Here is a 16,180-nt window from a genome sequence, read left to right on the forward strand (position 1 = left end):
TGATGATACAAAATCCTTATATAGAAAGACCAATCTTCGTTGTTTTCTCTATGTAAAAATTTTCCACTCAATTAGGTGCAAATTGGACTGGGGAGGGTGATGATTGTGGTCCCTTGCACGAGAGAGAACTTTCACAAAAGAGTCCCTTCCCTTTGTGTTTGTTGTTAATGATAGTTATGTCTTCTTTTAATATAATTTGGTGCACTTTATGATCCCATTCCCCACCCCCACCATGGTAAACTGGTTTAACTACTTGTTAGCTTTCTCTCAAGATTCGCTCATGTGACAAGACTCTTTCGTATCTTCTAAGCAAAGCCTAGATTGATCTTATAATTATATCAAAGTGTTAAGGCATTGTCAACAAGGGTATGTTTGATGTATATATTGGATGATAGAGTGAATAAAACAATACCAATTTATCAAATTCAATATAAGATTTTCTTTGCTGAAAGTTATAAAAGTACTAGCTACTATATAACTCTACTTTCTACTTTATCTCTTCTAATTTCCATCTTCATCTCTTCTATATCAAAGAGAGAAGAGAACAGAGGCATAATTGTGAACGAGGGTAGCTTAATTAGGAACTGTAGACTAGTGCAAGAGAGGATATACATGAAATGGACGGCGACTGACGATGCGAGGATTGAGGGGAAGAAGGGGAGTGGGTGGGGACAATAAATGATGACATTTAGTTCCTCTCTGCATGTGCTGCCCCTCTACACTTTGTCTAATATTAGGGACACACCAATCCTTTTTCTACGTGGAGGAAGGCAATTCAGCTGGCCCCATAACCCTACTCTCCCCAGCTTTTTAAGTGCCATGCGCATTCCAAGCCTTGACCTAAGCTGAAGTCCCTCCTAACTACCCACATTTTTGTGGAATTTTTATCAAGTTTTCAAGTAGTAGTCTACCTTAATTTGTAGAAAAACTTGTTCATATCGATATTGTATTACATTACCATTTGATACGAATTAGATGCTTAATTATCAGTAAATTTAGTTTAAATTTAGGTTAATCCAACATGATGTGTGAGAAGATTTCACTTTCTTTTAATGTGAATCACATTGTGATAAAATAATTTCTTCCATTCAAGGCATGGAAACGGTTGATCACATACTTTACCTTAATTAATTTGCTTCATATACAAGCTGCTTAACTTTTTATAACCAGTACAATTGAGAGACACCCTTAAATACCAATTTAAATCCATCCAACTGGTAGTTACATTTACAAGAATTTGGCCATGAAAATGCATGTTGGAAGAGTTTTGAGTTGCAATCCTAAGGGCTAAGGCAAACCTAAAATCTGTCTCTCCCTTTCCCATCTCTTCTTCTTTTCTCATAAATATCAATTTAAAGCTTCATAATATTGTTAGAGTGCAAAACTAGCAACATCATCAATACTGAGGGCTGGCTACTGATATATGTCCATCCATATTTTTTATTGTAATTTAATGCTGCTGGTCATCACCAGATGTTTCTTAATAAACTTTAAGAATATGAATGGCGCCAATATCAAATGGAAAAGTTGAAAAAAGAAAAAAAAAAGGAGAAAAAGGATAAAAGGAAAAGAAACTTCCGCTGACTGATCCCTCCATTTGTGCTTCATGTATTGAAAATTCAAGCACAAATGGCTCAACCAGTAACAATATAAACATAACCAAAACCAAGACAAGATTAAAAAACGAAAAGGGTTGAATTCTCCATAGCTAAATGTGGTTGCAACTTGGGTTAAAAATTCTTACAGAAATGCAATGTTGGGAGTTATAGTTTCATGATAAAACATGAAAGTACGACCTCAAGTCTAGTCTTAGGGAACTCTTTGATAAAGACATGAAAGGATTGGGGTTTACGATATTTGGCGTTTTAGGATGAGAGGATTGGAGAAGACAAATGAATAGTTCACATTAGCATTCTCGATTTTTGGGTTTAGTCCCTTCGAGGGCTTTTGGCAATTGATTGATTATTCATTGAGGAAAAGATTCTATTTCTAAGTTAAAAAAACCAAAGGAATGGTGTAGACATGCTTTATTGTCAACGTAAGTGTTTGACCAATCAATTGAGATCCTTTATTTTTCTTTTTGTTTGGCTTTTGCTTTTGTTTTCTTTGTTTTTTTCTTTCCTTTTTCCTTGGATTAAGTGAAGTTTTAATTGCGTGATTACCGGTGAGGGAGGCTCTCAGCCGTGCAAAGCATGCATCCATCTGGCAATCAACTCCTACCCAATTTTGAAAAAAGTTTGGCAAACTGAAAAGAGATTGGAAAGAGAAAGGGTTAACAGGAAGGAAAAGACAGTATCCGAAGTGATTAGTAGACTAGTAGTGAAGCAGCAGCTGGGGAGGTAAGCTTAACTTAACAAAACTAAACCAAACCACATTTGGTTGGAATGCAAAATCTGAACATCTTGAAGAAAGTCAAGGCAATGGCCCCCAAACCATGTGGGAAAGTCCAAGGTAGATGCTTGCAAAATTCAACTAAACTGGAATACAAAGTAGATTTTCCAGTTAGTGCAGTTGGAGTTTGGCGGGTTATATGTCCAAGGAAAATTCATTGGGGGCAAGTTGTACATGGAATAAATTCAAAGTCCTTTGGTTCGGTTCAGTGCAAATGAGGGCTCCAGCACCATTTAAACTTTCAATATTGCGAAAGAATGACATTTTTACACGTCAAGCCAAATTTATAGTTGGTGATTTGGCGGGGATAATTAGTTTAGTAGTAGTAATAAACAGGTGGGTCATGGACATGGACTTGACAGGCAAAGCTTTGTTTGGCCATGAAAGGTAAATTCTAGATTAAGCAAAGTGAATTGGAATCCTTTATTGCTGGTTCTGCTTTATCATTTTGAATGGTGATGATTGGGGTCCCAATCTAAACCCGTTTTCATCTGTTTATGAATGCTAATTTAGATTTGACATGGCAAATAACAGTCCTATTGAGAAACATATTGGAAAGTCACTAAGCGTCAAGCAACCAAATAAACTGAAAAATTGTTGATAAACGTAAGGATTTAGTAGTGCCTCGTACACAATTTCTCATGAATCGTTGAGAGGAAACGGATTGAACAACAAAAGAGAGAACAATAACAAATCGGGAATCAAAATTGGAATCCAAGGTTGAACGTCGCTTCCTCGGAGTTTCCTTCTCAGCCTCTGCCTAACGTACACCCTCTTTTGCCCATCATCCCACTTTGCCTCCTCCACTCCTTTCGCCAGAATCAATGGCGGGGGCTGATGGTAAGGGCACTTGGACCTCCAGGAAGTCTCAGGGAGACCCAATGTTGAGACCCTTTTGAGGAAAAGAGAGAATCCCCATTTCAGGTGAAGAGAAGGGAAGGTGTCGGTGTTGGGTTTATTGCAGAGAACCGGAGGGTAATCCCAGTTGAGGTAACATGGGATTTGTGAGGAGATGAAGAACTGCGAGTGGAGTGGCGGTGAGGGTGTAGGGCTTGTAAGGATGTGGGTTAAAGCTTGGAGCTTTTGCTCCCATGTCGTGTCGTCCATTTCATTTCAGAGTGGGTAATGGATTGTGGCTTAGGTCGGGAAGGTGACAAAAATGAAGGATTTAATGTTGCCAATTACCTTTTGCCATCTGCCTTGCTTCATGTGATTACACACCAACACGGAGATGATAGGAATAGGATTACTTGATTCACAGACGGATCAATTCACGTTTTCTTGAAGTTCTGCGGCCAGCAGAAATAGCAAATCCCACCTTACGACTTTCCTCATTTTCTTTTGTTAGTTATTCATGAATTTCTCAGCACTTCTTTTGTTTTTTATACTGAAGTAATAATAGATAGGCTAATCGTCCAAAGGATAATAATGTATGTAATTACGAGAATCATTTGGTACGGGCCTTATGATTAATGGTGCGCAGTTGAGTTAGAATCATTACATTGCAGTACCGCTAATTGGGATGAAATTGCGTAAAACCAAAATCAAATGCACCAGCTAGCAAAGGTGAGATGGTAACTATTACGGGCGTGAAACACTCCCATCTATCTATTCTATTCTTATCTTTAAGCATAAAATCAATTGAAAGATTTGACTCGATTGCAACTATGCTACAAATAGACTGTTCATAGCATAAGCCTGGCAAAGCAAAATTTGGATGGATAAGGATCATAACGTATGGATCTGCGTAACATTGATAGCAATATATTGATCTGGATCCGGAATATTGCTATGTAGACTTATGTGATGATTATAGACTAATTGAGCCGGTGCTGTGGGGATGTGCATGTGTCAAACTCTTCTTTCATTTCTTAATAGCAAAACCAAAATGTAAAAGAGAGAATAGGACACAAACTGCAGCAGCTTGGATGGTATCCAGTATTTCAGGGCAAGCTACTACACTTGAATGGAAGGTAAGGTTTCTTGACCTAGCTGAACTGTGATAACAGCAGCATCCAAGCACTCAGTATAGGGAAGGTAATCAAAGCAGAAGCCTGAAATAGCAGAAAATGAATTATACCCGTAATTCAAGTAGAACTTTGAAGGTATAGAAGAAGGTAGCAGATACATGAGAACATACCAGGAAGAATACCAGTTCATCATTGAGAAGAGCTGCAGTGAATTCATTTCTTCTCATTTCTTGTTTGATGAAACCTTGCAACTACAAACAAACAGAAAAGAAACAAAATTTTATTCCAAAGGCAAAGGTTCCTTAAGGAAGAGATATACTTCCTTGGAGCTAGGCATTATTGCCTGGACAAATACATATTAACTTGTAAATGGAACCTATATATATATATATATATATATATATATATATACATCCAGTAAACAATATAAATTACTTTGCATGAAAATGAATTGCTGGTAAATTTAAACCCTTAAATTCTACATCAAGTCAAGTTCCGTTGGTTTGGAAGAAAATGAATTGTTATCACTTAAGGACCAAGTAATAATTTGATTTGTGGAATTCATGTTCGCATTCATCCCCACAGGGATAATTGTCCACAGACGATGCAACCTGAAAGTGTGATACAATTCTTGATGCTTTTCTCACAAACAATCTCAGCGCCTTGGTAATTAATGTTAGCATATTGCTTTTCTCATTCAAGAAAACATATGGCATGGGCCTCAAATATAGAGCCAATGAAGGTTCATAACCACGCCATTTGCACTGCTTCCTTTCTGTTTTATTAGGAATCAATCTCATTGTAATTCATTTTAACTATTTCCCTGTGAAGTTTGAATTGAAAAGTAGACCTTGTTAATCTTAAAAAAAAAAAACTACTCTCAGTCGTTGACGTACTACTCTATCATTCCAAAAATACTTTTCTTGGCTGATATAACAATGAACACCTACAATCTTCTTTGCAGAAGTAACTCACCAGTTTCGATTATGAGGTTGGAAGAGACCAAAAGTTTCCATAGATCAGTCTCCATGATTCAGTGTCAAAATTAATTTAGCAGAATAAACAGATTATGCAATCTTGCAACCGTTATATCTCAGAATCTTCTGGCTCAAACTGTTTAGGAGGGTGGAAGACTGTGTTGACAGAGAGGCAAGGGCAATGGTGTACTTTATATGTTTCCTGTGAACATTTTTTGTTGTTCACAATGTGAACTTGCATGTAAGTTTCAACATGTGAAGACCTTCAAGGTTAACATCTTTTTTTTTTTTCAGAAACATCAACTATAGAAAATCCCATATATGGAATAATCAAAACATACCTCATGGTGATACTTTTTAATTGCTGAGTATAATCTTCTCAATTGTTGCAGAGCTTGAGGGATGTAATAATTTATAGCAGATCCTTTGCTCAAAGAATTAGAACCCAATGCCCCAAACATCTTTGGAAGATGTCTTTCAGAAAGGTCGCTAATGAACTATATTCAAACAAAAGATTAGATTTTGTTAAGAATTGCATGAAAGATAAGCATATGGCAACATACCATTTGATTTTAATTATAAGGTGCGAAGCTGTAGTTGTTGATGATGCTTTGGTATACAAAGATCAATATTAGATTTCAAACTTCAGGGCTTAAACAGACTGAGACAAGAGAAAAAAAGTTCTGAAAGACCATGTCAACATATTAATATTATTACCTTCAAGAATGTGCATCTCATATTCCTTTCTCTTCGAGCTTGCAATGCCCTCATCTGTTAAGAAAAAACAGTAATAGTGCAAAAAGAAGCTTTGTTATTAGGAAAGAACCTTTATTTTCTTCTTTATTTTAAATTTCCTTATGAATTTAACGTATGACTAATATCATTAGGATCTAGGGAAGACATTACTTCAGCAATTTGAAGTGCCTGCTCAAGATGTTGAATTTGAATCCATTGTTCTGTAACAACTTCTGCCATCTAAAAGCAAGGAAATGGAACTTTAAGTGAGTAAAAGACAAATTTAAGTACAAGAGAGAAACTCATTTTCAACATGTATTATTTCAACATTGGGCATTCAGGTCTATCAAAAGATAACAAAACCAAAAGGGAATAGACACTTTTCAAGGCTTCTTCTACACATCACAATTAACCAAGATTGAGTTCTGACAAAGTATGATCATTTCCATTAACAAATTAAATAAAAATCCAAAGAAAAAAAAAATTCTTTCTTGACTTTATTTAAAGAAAACAGCTTAGCACTGACCAGAACACACACCACCCCCCCACAACCAGAAATGATATTTAAATCTAGAACTGAAGGAACCAAAACTGCAAACTGCGATAATTGGAACTGCAAACAAGATGAAAATTCTTTTAAGTTTATAAATGATTATAATAGGCAGAAATCCTTAGTCATTCAGCATTACATGTTCACTATGTCTGACTAACTCTGTAGGTAACAAAAAAAAGCCTTCATTCATGAGCAGAGGTTCTACACCGAAATGAAATATAATGAATGCAAATGCTGACCTTTTCAACTTTTAAAGTAACCACTTCCAGTTTATTCTCAGCCTCCTGTGCTTTCGATTCTAAAACATGAAGTTCAAAATTGTTCTTTCTTGAAACAGCCCAAAGCAGACGTACCTAGGATCAGGAAGCCTACTTCTCAAGTCAGTTGAATACTGCATAAAGCAAAAACATTTCTTGCCACACACTAATGACTATTGGCAAGGAATTCAATAGGAGAAAAATTGAACAAGGATTATATGAGCATTTAAAATGAACCTCCTCTTCCAGATCCTTAAGTCTTTCATCAGCAAGTAAAGAGTCATCCTGCAATTAATTAATGCACAGTCAATAGTCATGTTTTCCTAGGTGAATAAACCGTAATTTAATACACTGAACTCCCCAATCTTCTGCTTTCAAAATGCCACTATTTTTTTTTCCTTTCTGAGACATGTCTTGGGAGAAGAGATTCAATCCAAATAAACCTGAATAGATGCAACAAACGAAAACATCAGCAAAGCTGAAAGAATTGAACCTTAAGACTGGATAGAGTAGACTGCAGATAAGTGATCTTGTCGGCCATCTCCTCGAGGAGCTTCTCGCGTTCCTTGAGATAAAGGGTTTTAGCATTTCCGTTTTGAATGCTTTCGTCAAGAACGGATTCTGCCTCCAATTTACAACCAGCACGTAATCAAGATCAAGATTAATATGTGTTTGCATATACTAGTATTTATTAGCAAAGAAATTGAGAGGAAATGTTTTACCCAAACGAGAGATCTTGAGCTTGGTGTCGTGCAATTCACGGATCAAGAGGTTGTAGTTGCTATTTTGTTCATTTTGGGATGCGAGAGAGAAGAAGAAACAACTGAAAATAGCGGGAATGAGAATCAGGTAAGCCGCCATTCTTGCCTCTGCTTCTTCGCTGCACTAGCTAACAATCGCTCTTTACTTCTGCCCTTTTCTTCCAGCGAGAAGGCATAGTGGTTCTTTCTACGTGGCAAGCGCTGGTAGTCGAAGCTTTATAGATCCGTGCGTTGACCAGAAAAATAAAAAGAAAAGCTTTGAAAATACCGAATAATTCTTTCCTTTTTGTCCAAAATTGTTTAAAATGGTGAATTGATAAAATAAACTCTGTACTTTTCTTCAAATTATCCCCGGTAAAAATAAAGTTCAACTGACCACTAAGTATGACGTCATATCCAAGAGGTCGGGATGCGACAACAGATAAAAATGATCTCCAGAAGAGAAAAAAAAAAAAAGGGCAAAAATCTCCACCTAAAATATTTCTGTTAATTATTATAGGGAAACATGTCTATCAAATAGAGTAGTACTAAATTACTATACACGTAGATAATTTAAAACCCGAAACGGGTCTTGTATATAATTAACACAAACAGTGCATTGGCGATGTCGCTTCTCAAAAGGGGCATCTGCTGGGTTGAATTGCCGAAGTCTTTTCAGCATACTTTTCAATCGTTCTATCACTGCTAAATCTCCCAGAGCCAGCGGTACTGAGTATACTCATTTGAGTCCATCTCTCTTGATCAACAAACGCTTTGTCAGCAGCTGCCTGTTTGTTTAAATATGTACGCAAGTTAAATCCTCAAGGCATTTCAACACGTCCGGGAAACCTGAGGGATTTGAAGATAACTATTACCTGAGCCTCTAAATAGCTCTTAAAATCAGCGCCGAAGAGATAATAGTCGTGGCCGCCCTCTATATCGTCACACAATGATTTGAAATAGTCTTTAAAGCCAAAATAACCATCACGAACCATCCTACACATTGTAACACAATGGCACTGAATCACTTGAATCATATCTCAAGGGGTGGGAGAGAGAAGGGGGCCGATGTTTACCTTACAACACGTGAAAATTGCGGGGGAACTTCAAGACAAGGTCCTTTCTCGCGCAATGCAGGAACTTCATGCACTTCTGCACCAAATAAAAACTGAAAGAAAACTTTATCAGAATGCTACTAGTATTGTTGTTGATTATGTTTGTATACATTCAATGTCAATGTATAGGCCAAAGTTAAGTAGCACTAACCATGTTGTCGTCCCCTATTTCTTCAATAATTTTAACAGTAGACCCATCTTCTGTAGCTAGAAGTAACCATCCATTCATCAGAAATTTCATGCTGCTAGTTCCCGATACCTCATGTCCTGCAGTGCTGCATCAGAATCAGGAAAACCTTAGGTGAAAGAAGTGTAGATCAGAAGCACTTGCATTTTAAATATAGGAAATATCATTCATTACATATGATGAAGCCTAACGACAAGTAATGCTAATAGATTCCAATGATAGTCGACCCAAATTTACTGCTAAAAAGGACATTCATGTTTAGAGTGAATACATATATATATTAAGCCAGAAGTTGACCATACAAAAACACCAAGTGAAACCCCATTCACTGATCCTGCAAAACATTGTAGAACTGCTAACAAAACCAAGGATTCCTTCTAATGTGAAAAACATATGCTTACTACCTTATGTATTGAGAAAGGTCAGCCCCTGGGATTACCAACTCAGCAACAGAAACATTGTAATCAGGGATAAAAACCTAAAAATGTAGTTAACCTGACTTAGGAAACAGATTGCACATTCAATTATTAGAAGACTGGTATACAGGTACTTACAGCTTTCTTTCATCATCGTTGTTGCGGATTATTTCTGTTTAAGGGCAATTAGTCACCTTTCTGAGTAAATAATACATGCTTCAGAGTTACACTTACATTCAGCAAACACATATGAAAAATTAATACTGCCTTACCAACTTTAAAAGATCTCCGATATCACTATTATTGTTGATTTTTTCAGCCACAGCATGACAAAGTTTGATAATCTTCTTTGCAGTTTCATAACCTGGAGCAGCTTTTCCTCCAATTATGCAGACACGTGGTACAACTTTTAGCCAATCTTTCTTGTCCATATTCTGAACCAAAGTATTAATGGAATGAGCAAGCTATCCATGGGTGCCAGATTATAGAACAAAACTGAGAAAAATTGGCAATTTTTTTAACTTGATGGTACAATGTTTGAAAATATATACAATCTGTATATCATCTTCATGCAAAGCCAAAAGGATTATGCTTAAGGAGAATAGATTATCAACTCATATCAGACAGTTTAAAGATGTATGCAATTAAAATGAGTAAGAATCCTAGATCTTGTACAATCCAGCCACAAGATGGTAATATCTTTAACCTATGGTTGTTAGTTTACTACAGGGACAAGTTAATGAGACACGTACAAGAAGCACCATTTGATATATTTAACTTCTTTTAAAGGCTCTTTTGGCCAAAGATAGTGCTAACCTTGATACAGTCATATCTATGGATAATGCCAAGTATATTAAGCAGCTGCAGTTTGTTTTCATGTATTCGCTTCGTCTGCACGTCAAACATTGCATCCAAGCTGACCTGTAGATTACAAATAATGCACACCAACATAAGATCACTACAAAGCTCCTCCAAGACAGGAAAAGGAACTTTAGGAACACAAATAAAAGCTATCTTCACAACCTTCAAGCCACTCATTGCTTCAATGTACTCAGCAAGCCTTATTTTGTTGACCTTCTTAACCTATGACATAGTAATTAACAATAAATGAATGATTTTATGTGTTTTGTTTTCAAATTAAACCATGCTTACTAAGATAGAAAGTGCCATATTCCATTCTTGATGCAATTTGCCATTAGCTGCATGGTCTCTCAAGCCTGTTAAAAGGTCAACATCACGGATCCAAGCTGCTGTTCCAAGCCATTTTGAGATAAGAGCACATAAACCAGGATTGCTCACAACAATCCAGCGACGCTGAGAAATCAAATACTAAGAGATCAAAATCAATACAAAGGTAGATGAATTTGAATTATTCATCTACTTTTAGTTATCAACGCTAGATGCATCACTGCATCAAAGTAACAATTCTAAGATTTATTTAAAGTGTAGCAAGCAACTCAATCAATCAGTAAGTTGATAAATATAATGAAGATTGTATCTTATTTAAACCTGGGTTACTCCATTTGTCTTGTACTGAAATTTGTGAGGCCACAGCTCATAGAAGTCGTGCAAAGGATTGATAGATAACAATTAAGATAGGCCTGCGAAGGATTGATAGGCCTTCATTACCCAGGAAAGCATCTTCTTCCTTAGAATATCATAAAGAATAAGCTAAAGAGGAAAGTTAATACTTATCTGAGTATACCAATTATAAAAAATAAAACAAGCCAATAAAAGAAAGCTTTCTTGCTACATGCATTAAGAATTTACTTTTAGCTGACTTGTTAAAACCAAATGTCTCTCCCTAATTGTGATTAGAATGACACGCTTGTTTTAGCAGGACAAGCACCCCTTATCATCAGAGAAGTTTATGTCACTATGCTCCCTAGAACAGGATTCACTTCAGTAAACCAAGTTCAAATCTTCAGTTCCCACAGAACATGACCTCTATATTTACTCCATGTGTTCAATTCTTTTCACAATCAAACAATTGCTTGTCTGTAAAATCATGATCTGCTGAATTATAATAATCTATGATTAGGACAATCAAGGACTGCAACAAGTAAAATGTTAAGCTGACCTGCTCTGCTAAAACCTCAAACTCAAAAACAAGCTGGCTTAAAGCATCTGCATACTGGTCCCGGATTCCACGGTTGATGATACTATTGGACAATGAACAGCCAGAAATTAAACATTACACTGTATTTTAGCATGTGACAAGCAATGAAAAACCAGAGTAAGATGTCAATCCAGGAAATTCAGTTTTAGTGTATAACAAGAACAAAAGTTTGATCCTCTATATTTGATACATTATAGGTACTAGGAAAGTAATAGAACACATAACCAAACTTTTAGCGAGCTCTTAAACTTATCAATCATTTAAATAATAATAATAATAATCAGCTTAGATAAAGGTGCGAAAATACCCATAAGAAACTCCAGTGAAAGGAAGTAAATTCGCTTTGGGTCTTTCCTCTTGAAATACATCTGAGTATCATGCCAACGTTCAATCAACCGATCTCGTACACTATGTGCTAAAAACTACGAATATGTTAAACAATCAAAATCAAATTACTAGAAAGCAAATATACATTCCCGCCAAAATTCAAAACAATGTCACAGTTCATTCTCAAAAATTATAAAGGGCACACTAAATCCAACCTGATAAGCTTCAAAATCATCGAAACGAAACCGTGATCGCGTCATCGTGCACTCAACGTGATGTAAAGTGTCCTTCTGCAAGCTAATTGGATCGTTCTTTAAGAAACCATCTATCAATCCAAACATCCTCTCAGCTTTCGCCTTCCTCTCCCCAAAACCGAGCCGAGGTTACCTAACCACGATCCCTCTCGCGGCCGACGGCACAGAAACGGCGGCGTCATCGTCACCATCGATCCTCTCCTCATCGACGATCTCGTTACCGCGAGAATCGGTTACGAAGAACGTTTTGATAAAATAGTCTCCCTCGAAGTTTATCGTGGCTTTGTCAACGCGTAGGCCGAGGACATCGAAAACGCGCGTGATGACTTGAAGGAGACCGATACGGTTACGTCCGCGGACAACGAATGCGGTTGAGTTCGCGTGATTTTCGCTAGAGGCGGTTTCGACGGTCACGGAAGTGGAACCGGTGGCTTCGGATGTGGCGGGAGACGGTTGCGCGGAGGAATCGGAGAGTGTGAGTGCAGAGGATTGGAAGGGAAGAGAAGCTTTTAGAAGGAAACGAAGGGTTTGGTTTGAGGACAGAAAAGGAGAGAGTAGCCATTGGGACTAAGAAATTTTGCAGGTCTACATTATTTAACCGTTTGAAGAAGCGAAGTACGTATAGATTAAGCAGGAAAAAAGAAATGGATTAAATTTGTAGAGGTAAATGATAGGAAACGGACGCGCTCACTGGATAACCGTGAAGATCTATAGCTTAAATTGGATTGAAAGGGAGGGACGTCGTTCAAGGCGGAGTGGAAATATCACGTGACAGTGCATGGTCCTTCACCGGAGGTTTCCTTTTTTTTTTTTTTCCCTATGATCCAAGAACTTCAAGTAGCAGTAGACGACGGATGGTATCGCACGACGTCGTCGTTTGGTACGAAAGAGACGCATGTGAAAATCTGGTCCAGAGAAGTTAAAGAAGATGGGCAGTCATTACGCTATCATCTGGCCCATCATCACTAATGCATTCAGTCCAGGGCCTGGCCCATCAATGAAACTGTAAAATACAATTAAAAAATATTTAAAAAAAGAATTTTTTTTCAAAGTAAAAAATTCTGAAAAAGCACTAATTAAACTACAAAGTGATTTTGCCTATAATACATAGTGTGCTTTGCTATCACTTTATCTAAATATTTCCAAAATTTAAATTCAAAATTAAATTTTTATCAACTCATATTTTTCTTTTAGATAATAATATAGATAATTTCTAAGATATGAATGCTTACAAATTCATTAAAATCAAAATTGGGTTTTATTGGAATACTAAGAATCTGTGGAATATGATTGGAATGAAGAGTTGTAAGGGAGAAATCTTTGTTGTTTTTTTTATTGCTTGGAGTGTCCTTTATTTATCAAATTTTGAGGAAAAGGAGTAAGAGGGTTTATAATTTTAAAGAGGTATCAATCATCTAACTATTATAAAAAGTAATCACAATAATAAAATCTAATAAAAATCGACTTATTTTGTTAAATTTGATTGATTATTTTGATTTGAATATAATCTCTTTAAATATATTATAAAAGAATTAATAATATTTATATATAATATATTTTTAAATTTATCATTAAACATTTATTTTTCAATCAAATTAGTTATAAATTTTGGAATGCAACAGAATAGGCTTTTATCAAGTTGAGTGAAAATTTATGACCTTTTTTTTCATAATATTTAATAATATATTCCTTAATATTTATTGATTATTTTAGTCAGAAAAATCTATTGATTGATTTGGATGTCCCACCTAATGATCCATGGAGTAGCTATACGGAACTGTAAAACTAAAGAGAGCTTGTTTTGTCTGGTCTAGAAACGCACCGTCGGGAGAACTCGTGTACCTGCTTGGTTCTTGGTCGCACTCTCTGGAAACTTCCACACTCTTCTGGTCATTCTCAGTTTGGCTTCCAGACATATCTTTGCCCTTTTATCAATCTCACTCTCTTCCGAATCAATTCCCAGCAACGCACCAACGCTTTTTATTTAACATAAACAAACTAAAACACTCGTAAGAAATCTAGCTTCGAAGGTGATTCAGCTTTCAAGATTCTTTAATTTTTTCTTTTTGCGGCAAAACAAGAGCAACAGGAAGAGGTAGAAGAAGAAGAAGAAGAAGATGGGTGTAGATTATTACAAGATCCTGCAAGTTGACAAGAATGCAAAAGATGATGATTTGAAGAAGGCTTACAGGAAGCTTGCCATGAAGTGGCACCCTGATAAGAACCCAAACAACAAAAAGGAAGCTGAGTCCAAATTCAAGAAAATTTCTGAAGCCTATGAGGTTAGCATATCTTTTACTAGCTTATCATTTGTTAATTAATTGGTAAGACTCAATAGAAAAACTGGGTTCCTTTTATCGAGAATCGTCATGATCATCGATGAAGTTTTGGTTCTTCCTCTTTGATTCATGTGACCCTTATGTCAAAATCACATATTTATCATTTGGGTCTCATCAATTTCGAATTATAAGATTGCCCATCAATTCAAAGTTTAATCTTTTGCATATATAGATAGTCTAAAGGGTGACTTAACTTTCAAATTTGCAGGTTCTGAGTGATCCACAGAAGAGAGCTATCTATGATCTGTATGGTGAAGAAGGGCTAAAAGGCCAAGTTCCACCGCCAGATGCCGGCGGTCCTGGTGGAGCAACATTTTTTCAAACTGGAGATGGTCCAAATGTGTTTAGATTCAACCCCAGAAATGCTAATGACATTTTTACCGAGTTTTTTGGGGTTTCTAGCCCCTTTGGAGGAATGGGAGGGGGTGGAGTTGGCAGTGGGATGAGAGGTGGTTCAAGGGCGTTTGGTGGCATGTTTGGTGATGATATATTTAGCTCGTTTGGTGAAGGAAGACCAATGAGTCAGGCTCTTCGTAAAGCTCCTCCTATTGAAAACACACTGCCCTGTAGCCTTGAGGAGTTATACAAGGGAACCACCAAGAAGATGAAGATTTCAAGAGAAATTGCAGATGCTAGCGGGTATGTCTCCTTTTCTAATTTCGCTGTTATTTTCTTGTGTTTTGTCTGTTAGTGAGTACTAGCTAATTTTTATTTTCCGAGCTGATCGTTTATTGGTTATGGTTTGCTTTTTAAGGTAAAATGAAAGTCTCTGTTTGCAACATTGGTCGCATATTGCAATGCATTTGCTGCTTGGGAAAGACGAGTGGACGACTTCTTAATTTGATCTGATTTAGTCTACTTAAACAGAAAAAGATATCTGCAAGAATTTGCCATGATCATTTTTTGCATACTAGACTCTATCCATTTGGAATCCACTATGAGCGAAATTAATTATAAGAAAACAGGCCAATCCCATGGCTGCCTTCTTTTTGAGAAGATAAGAGTATTTTGTTGTAGTATATTGTCTGGAATTTGTCTACCCCTTTATCTGTCTCTGACTGCTGTTTGCTAACATGGTGACCTTACCAATGTTCCTATGTGATGCAGGAAGACATTGCCGGTGGAGGAAATCCTGACCATTGATATCAAGCCTGGTTGGAAGAAGGGAACAAAGATTACCTTCCCCGAGAAAGGAAATGAACAACCGAATGTAATCCCTGCAGATCTTGTCTTCATAATTGATGAAAAACCGCACAGCACATTTACACGCGAGGGCAATGACCTTGTTGTGACGCAAAAGATAGCGCTGGCAGAAGCATTAACAGGCTACACTGTCCACCTTACAACATTGGATGGAAGGAGCTTGACCATCCCCGTCACCAGTGTGATTCATCCAAACTACGAGGAAGTCGTCCCAAGGGAAGGTATGCCAATACCCAAAGAGCCGTCGAGGAGAGGTAACCTGAGAATCAAGTTCAATATAAAATTCCCGACGAGGTTAACTGCGGAGCAGAAGTCTGGAATCAAGAAACTATTGGCACCATAGGGTGGAGTCTGATGATCATCATCATCATTAGCAAAATATGAGACTTAAAAAACTTTGTGAATATCTTCTCCTCTTTCCCCTCATGGACAAGGTTACCTACCTGATTTGTAATGTTTTGTTTGTGGTTTTTAAGTGATGGATTTGTTACCCAGAAGAATAAAAGTTTAGCCTATTTAGCACTGCTGAGAAAGCAAAGCTGTAACACAACGATTTTGTACCTCACAATCAACTATTACCGTTTGCTATTATTTTTT

General features: G+C 36.8%; 5 protein-coding genes across 6 annotated transcripts; 1 reads left to right on the forward strand and 4 right to left on the reverse strand.

Moving 5' to 3' along the window:
• Positions 1–2,942: 2,942 nt before the first annotated feature.
• LOC110424630 (uncharacterized) lies at positions 2,943–3,741 on the reverse strand. The gene has a single exon (XM_021439239.2). It carries the CDS (start codon positions 3,496–3,498, stop codon positions 3,031–3,033), a length of 468 nt encoding a protein of 155 aa, XP_021294914.1. The 5' UTR covers positions 3,499–3,741; the 3' UTR covers positions 2,943–3,030.
• Positions 3,742–4,048: 307 nt separating this feature from the next.
• Positions 4,049–7,869, reverse strand: LOC110424622 (myosin heavy chain-like protein). Its single transcript, XM_021439227.2, has 9 exons — positions 7,606–7,869; positions 7,377–7,504; positions 7,121–7,168; positions 6,866–6,979; positions 6,245–6,313; positions 6,056–6,109; positions 5,680–5,835; positions 4,532–4,612; positions 4,049–4,445 (listed from the first exon to the last, which is right to left on the reverse strand). The coding sequence occupies exons 1-9, from the start codon at positions 7,742–7,744 to the stop codon at positions 4,380–4,382; spliced, it is 855 nt and encodes a 284-aa protein (XP_021294902.1). The 5' UTR covers positions 7,745–7,869; the 3' UTR covers positions 4,049–4,379.
• A 109-nt stretch (positions 7,870–7,978) lies between these two features.
• On the reverse strand, positions 7,979–10,655 carry LOC110424341 (alpha-glucan phosphorylase, H isozyme-like). The gene is made up of 9 exons (XM_021438898.2): positions 10,494–10,655; positions 10,365–10,424; positions 10,158–10,262; positions 9,614–9,775; positions 9,330–9,403; positions 8,890–9,013; positions 8,700–8,791; positions 8,499–8,619; positions 7,979–8,411 (listed from the first exon to the last, which is right to left on the reverse strand). Exons 1-9 carry the CDS (start codon positions 10,509–10,511, stop codon positions 8,259–8,261), a joined length of 909 nt encoding a protein of 302 aa, XP_021294573.2. The 5' UTR covers positions 10,512–10,655; the 3' UTR covers positions 7,979–8,258.
• Positions 10,599–13,956, reverse strand: LOC149526683 (uncharacterized). Of its 2 annotated transcripts, XM_089784911.1 has the most exons (6): positions 13,864–13,956; positions 12,003–13,044; positions 11,827–11,882; positions 11,422–11,503; positions 10,851–10,989; positions 10,599–10,655 (listed from the first exon to the last, which is right to left on the reverse strand). In XM_089784911.1, the coding sequence occupies exons 2-5, from the start codon at positions 12,126–12,128 to the stop codon at positions 10,897–10,899; spliced, it is 357 nt and encodes a 118-aa protein (XP_089641037.1). In that variant the 5' UTR covers positions 12,129–13,044; positions 13,864–13,956; the 3' UTR covers positions 10,599–10,655; positions 10,851–10,896. The 2 variants fall into 2 exon arrangements, 1 of the variants encoding a protein (XP_089641037.1); XR_016351758.1 differs by lacking the exons at positions 10,599–10,655; positions 13,864–13,956 and having other exon boundaries at positions 10,851–10,942; positions 11,768–11,882; positions 12,003–12,024.
• LOC110424618 (uncharacterized) lies at positions 13,954–16,121 on the forward strand. The gene is made up of 3 exons (XM_021439223.2): positions 13,954–14,323; positions 14,589–15,019; positions 15,488–16,121. Exons 1-3 carry the CDS (start codon positions 14,159–14,161, stop codon positions 15,924–15,926), a joined length of 1,035 nt encoding a protein of 344 aa, XP_021294898.1. The 5' UTR covers positions 13,954–14,158; the 3' UTR covers positions 15,927–16,121.
• The last annotated feature ends 59 nt before the right edge of the window (positions 16,122–16,180 follow it).

This window comes from Theobroma umbraticum, unplaced genomic scaffold (genome assembly GCF_002168275.2).
Source record: "Theobroma umbraticum cultivar Fairchild unplaced genomic scaffold, ASM216827v3 scaffold_204.0, whole genome shotgun sequence".
Taxonomy (NCBI): Eukaryota; Viridiplantae; Streptophyta; class Magnoliopsida; order Malvales; family Malvaceae; genus Theobroma; species Theobroma umbraticum.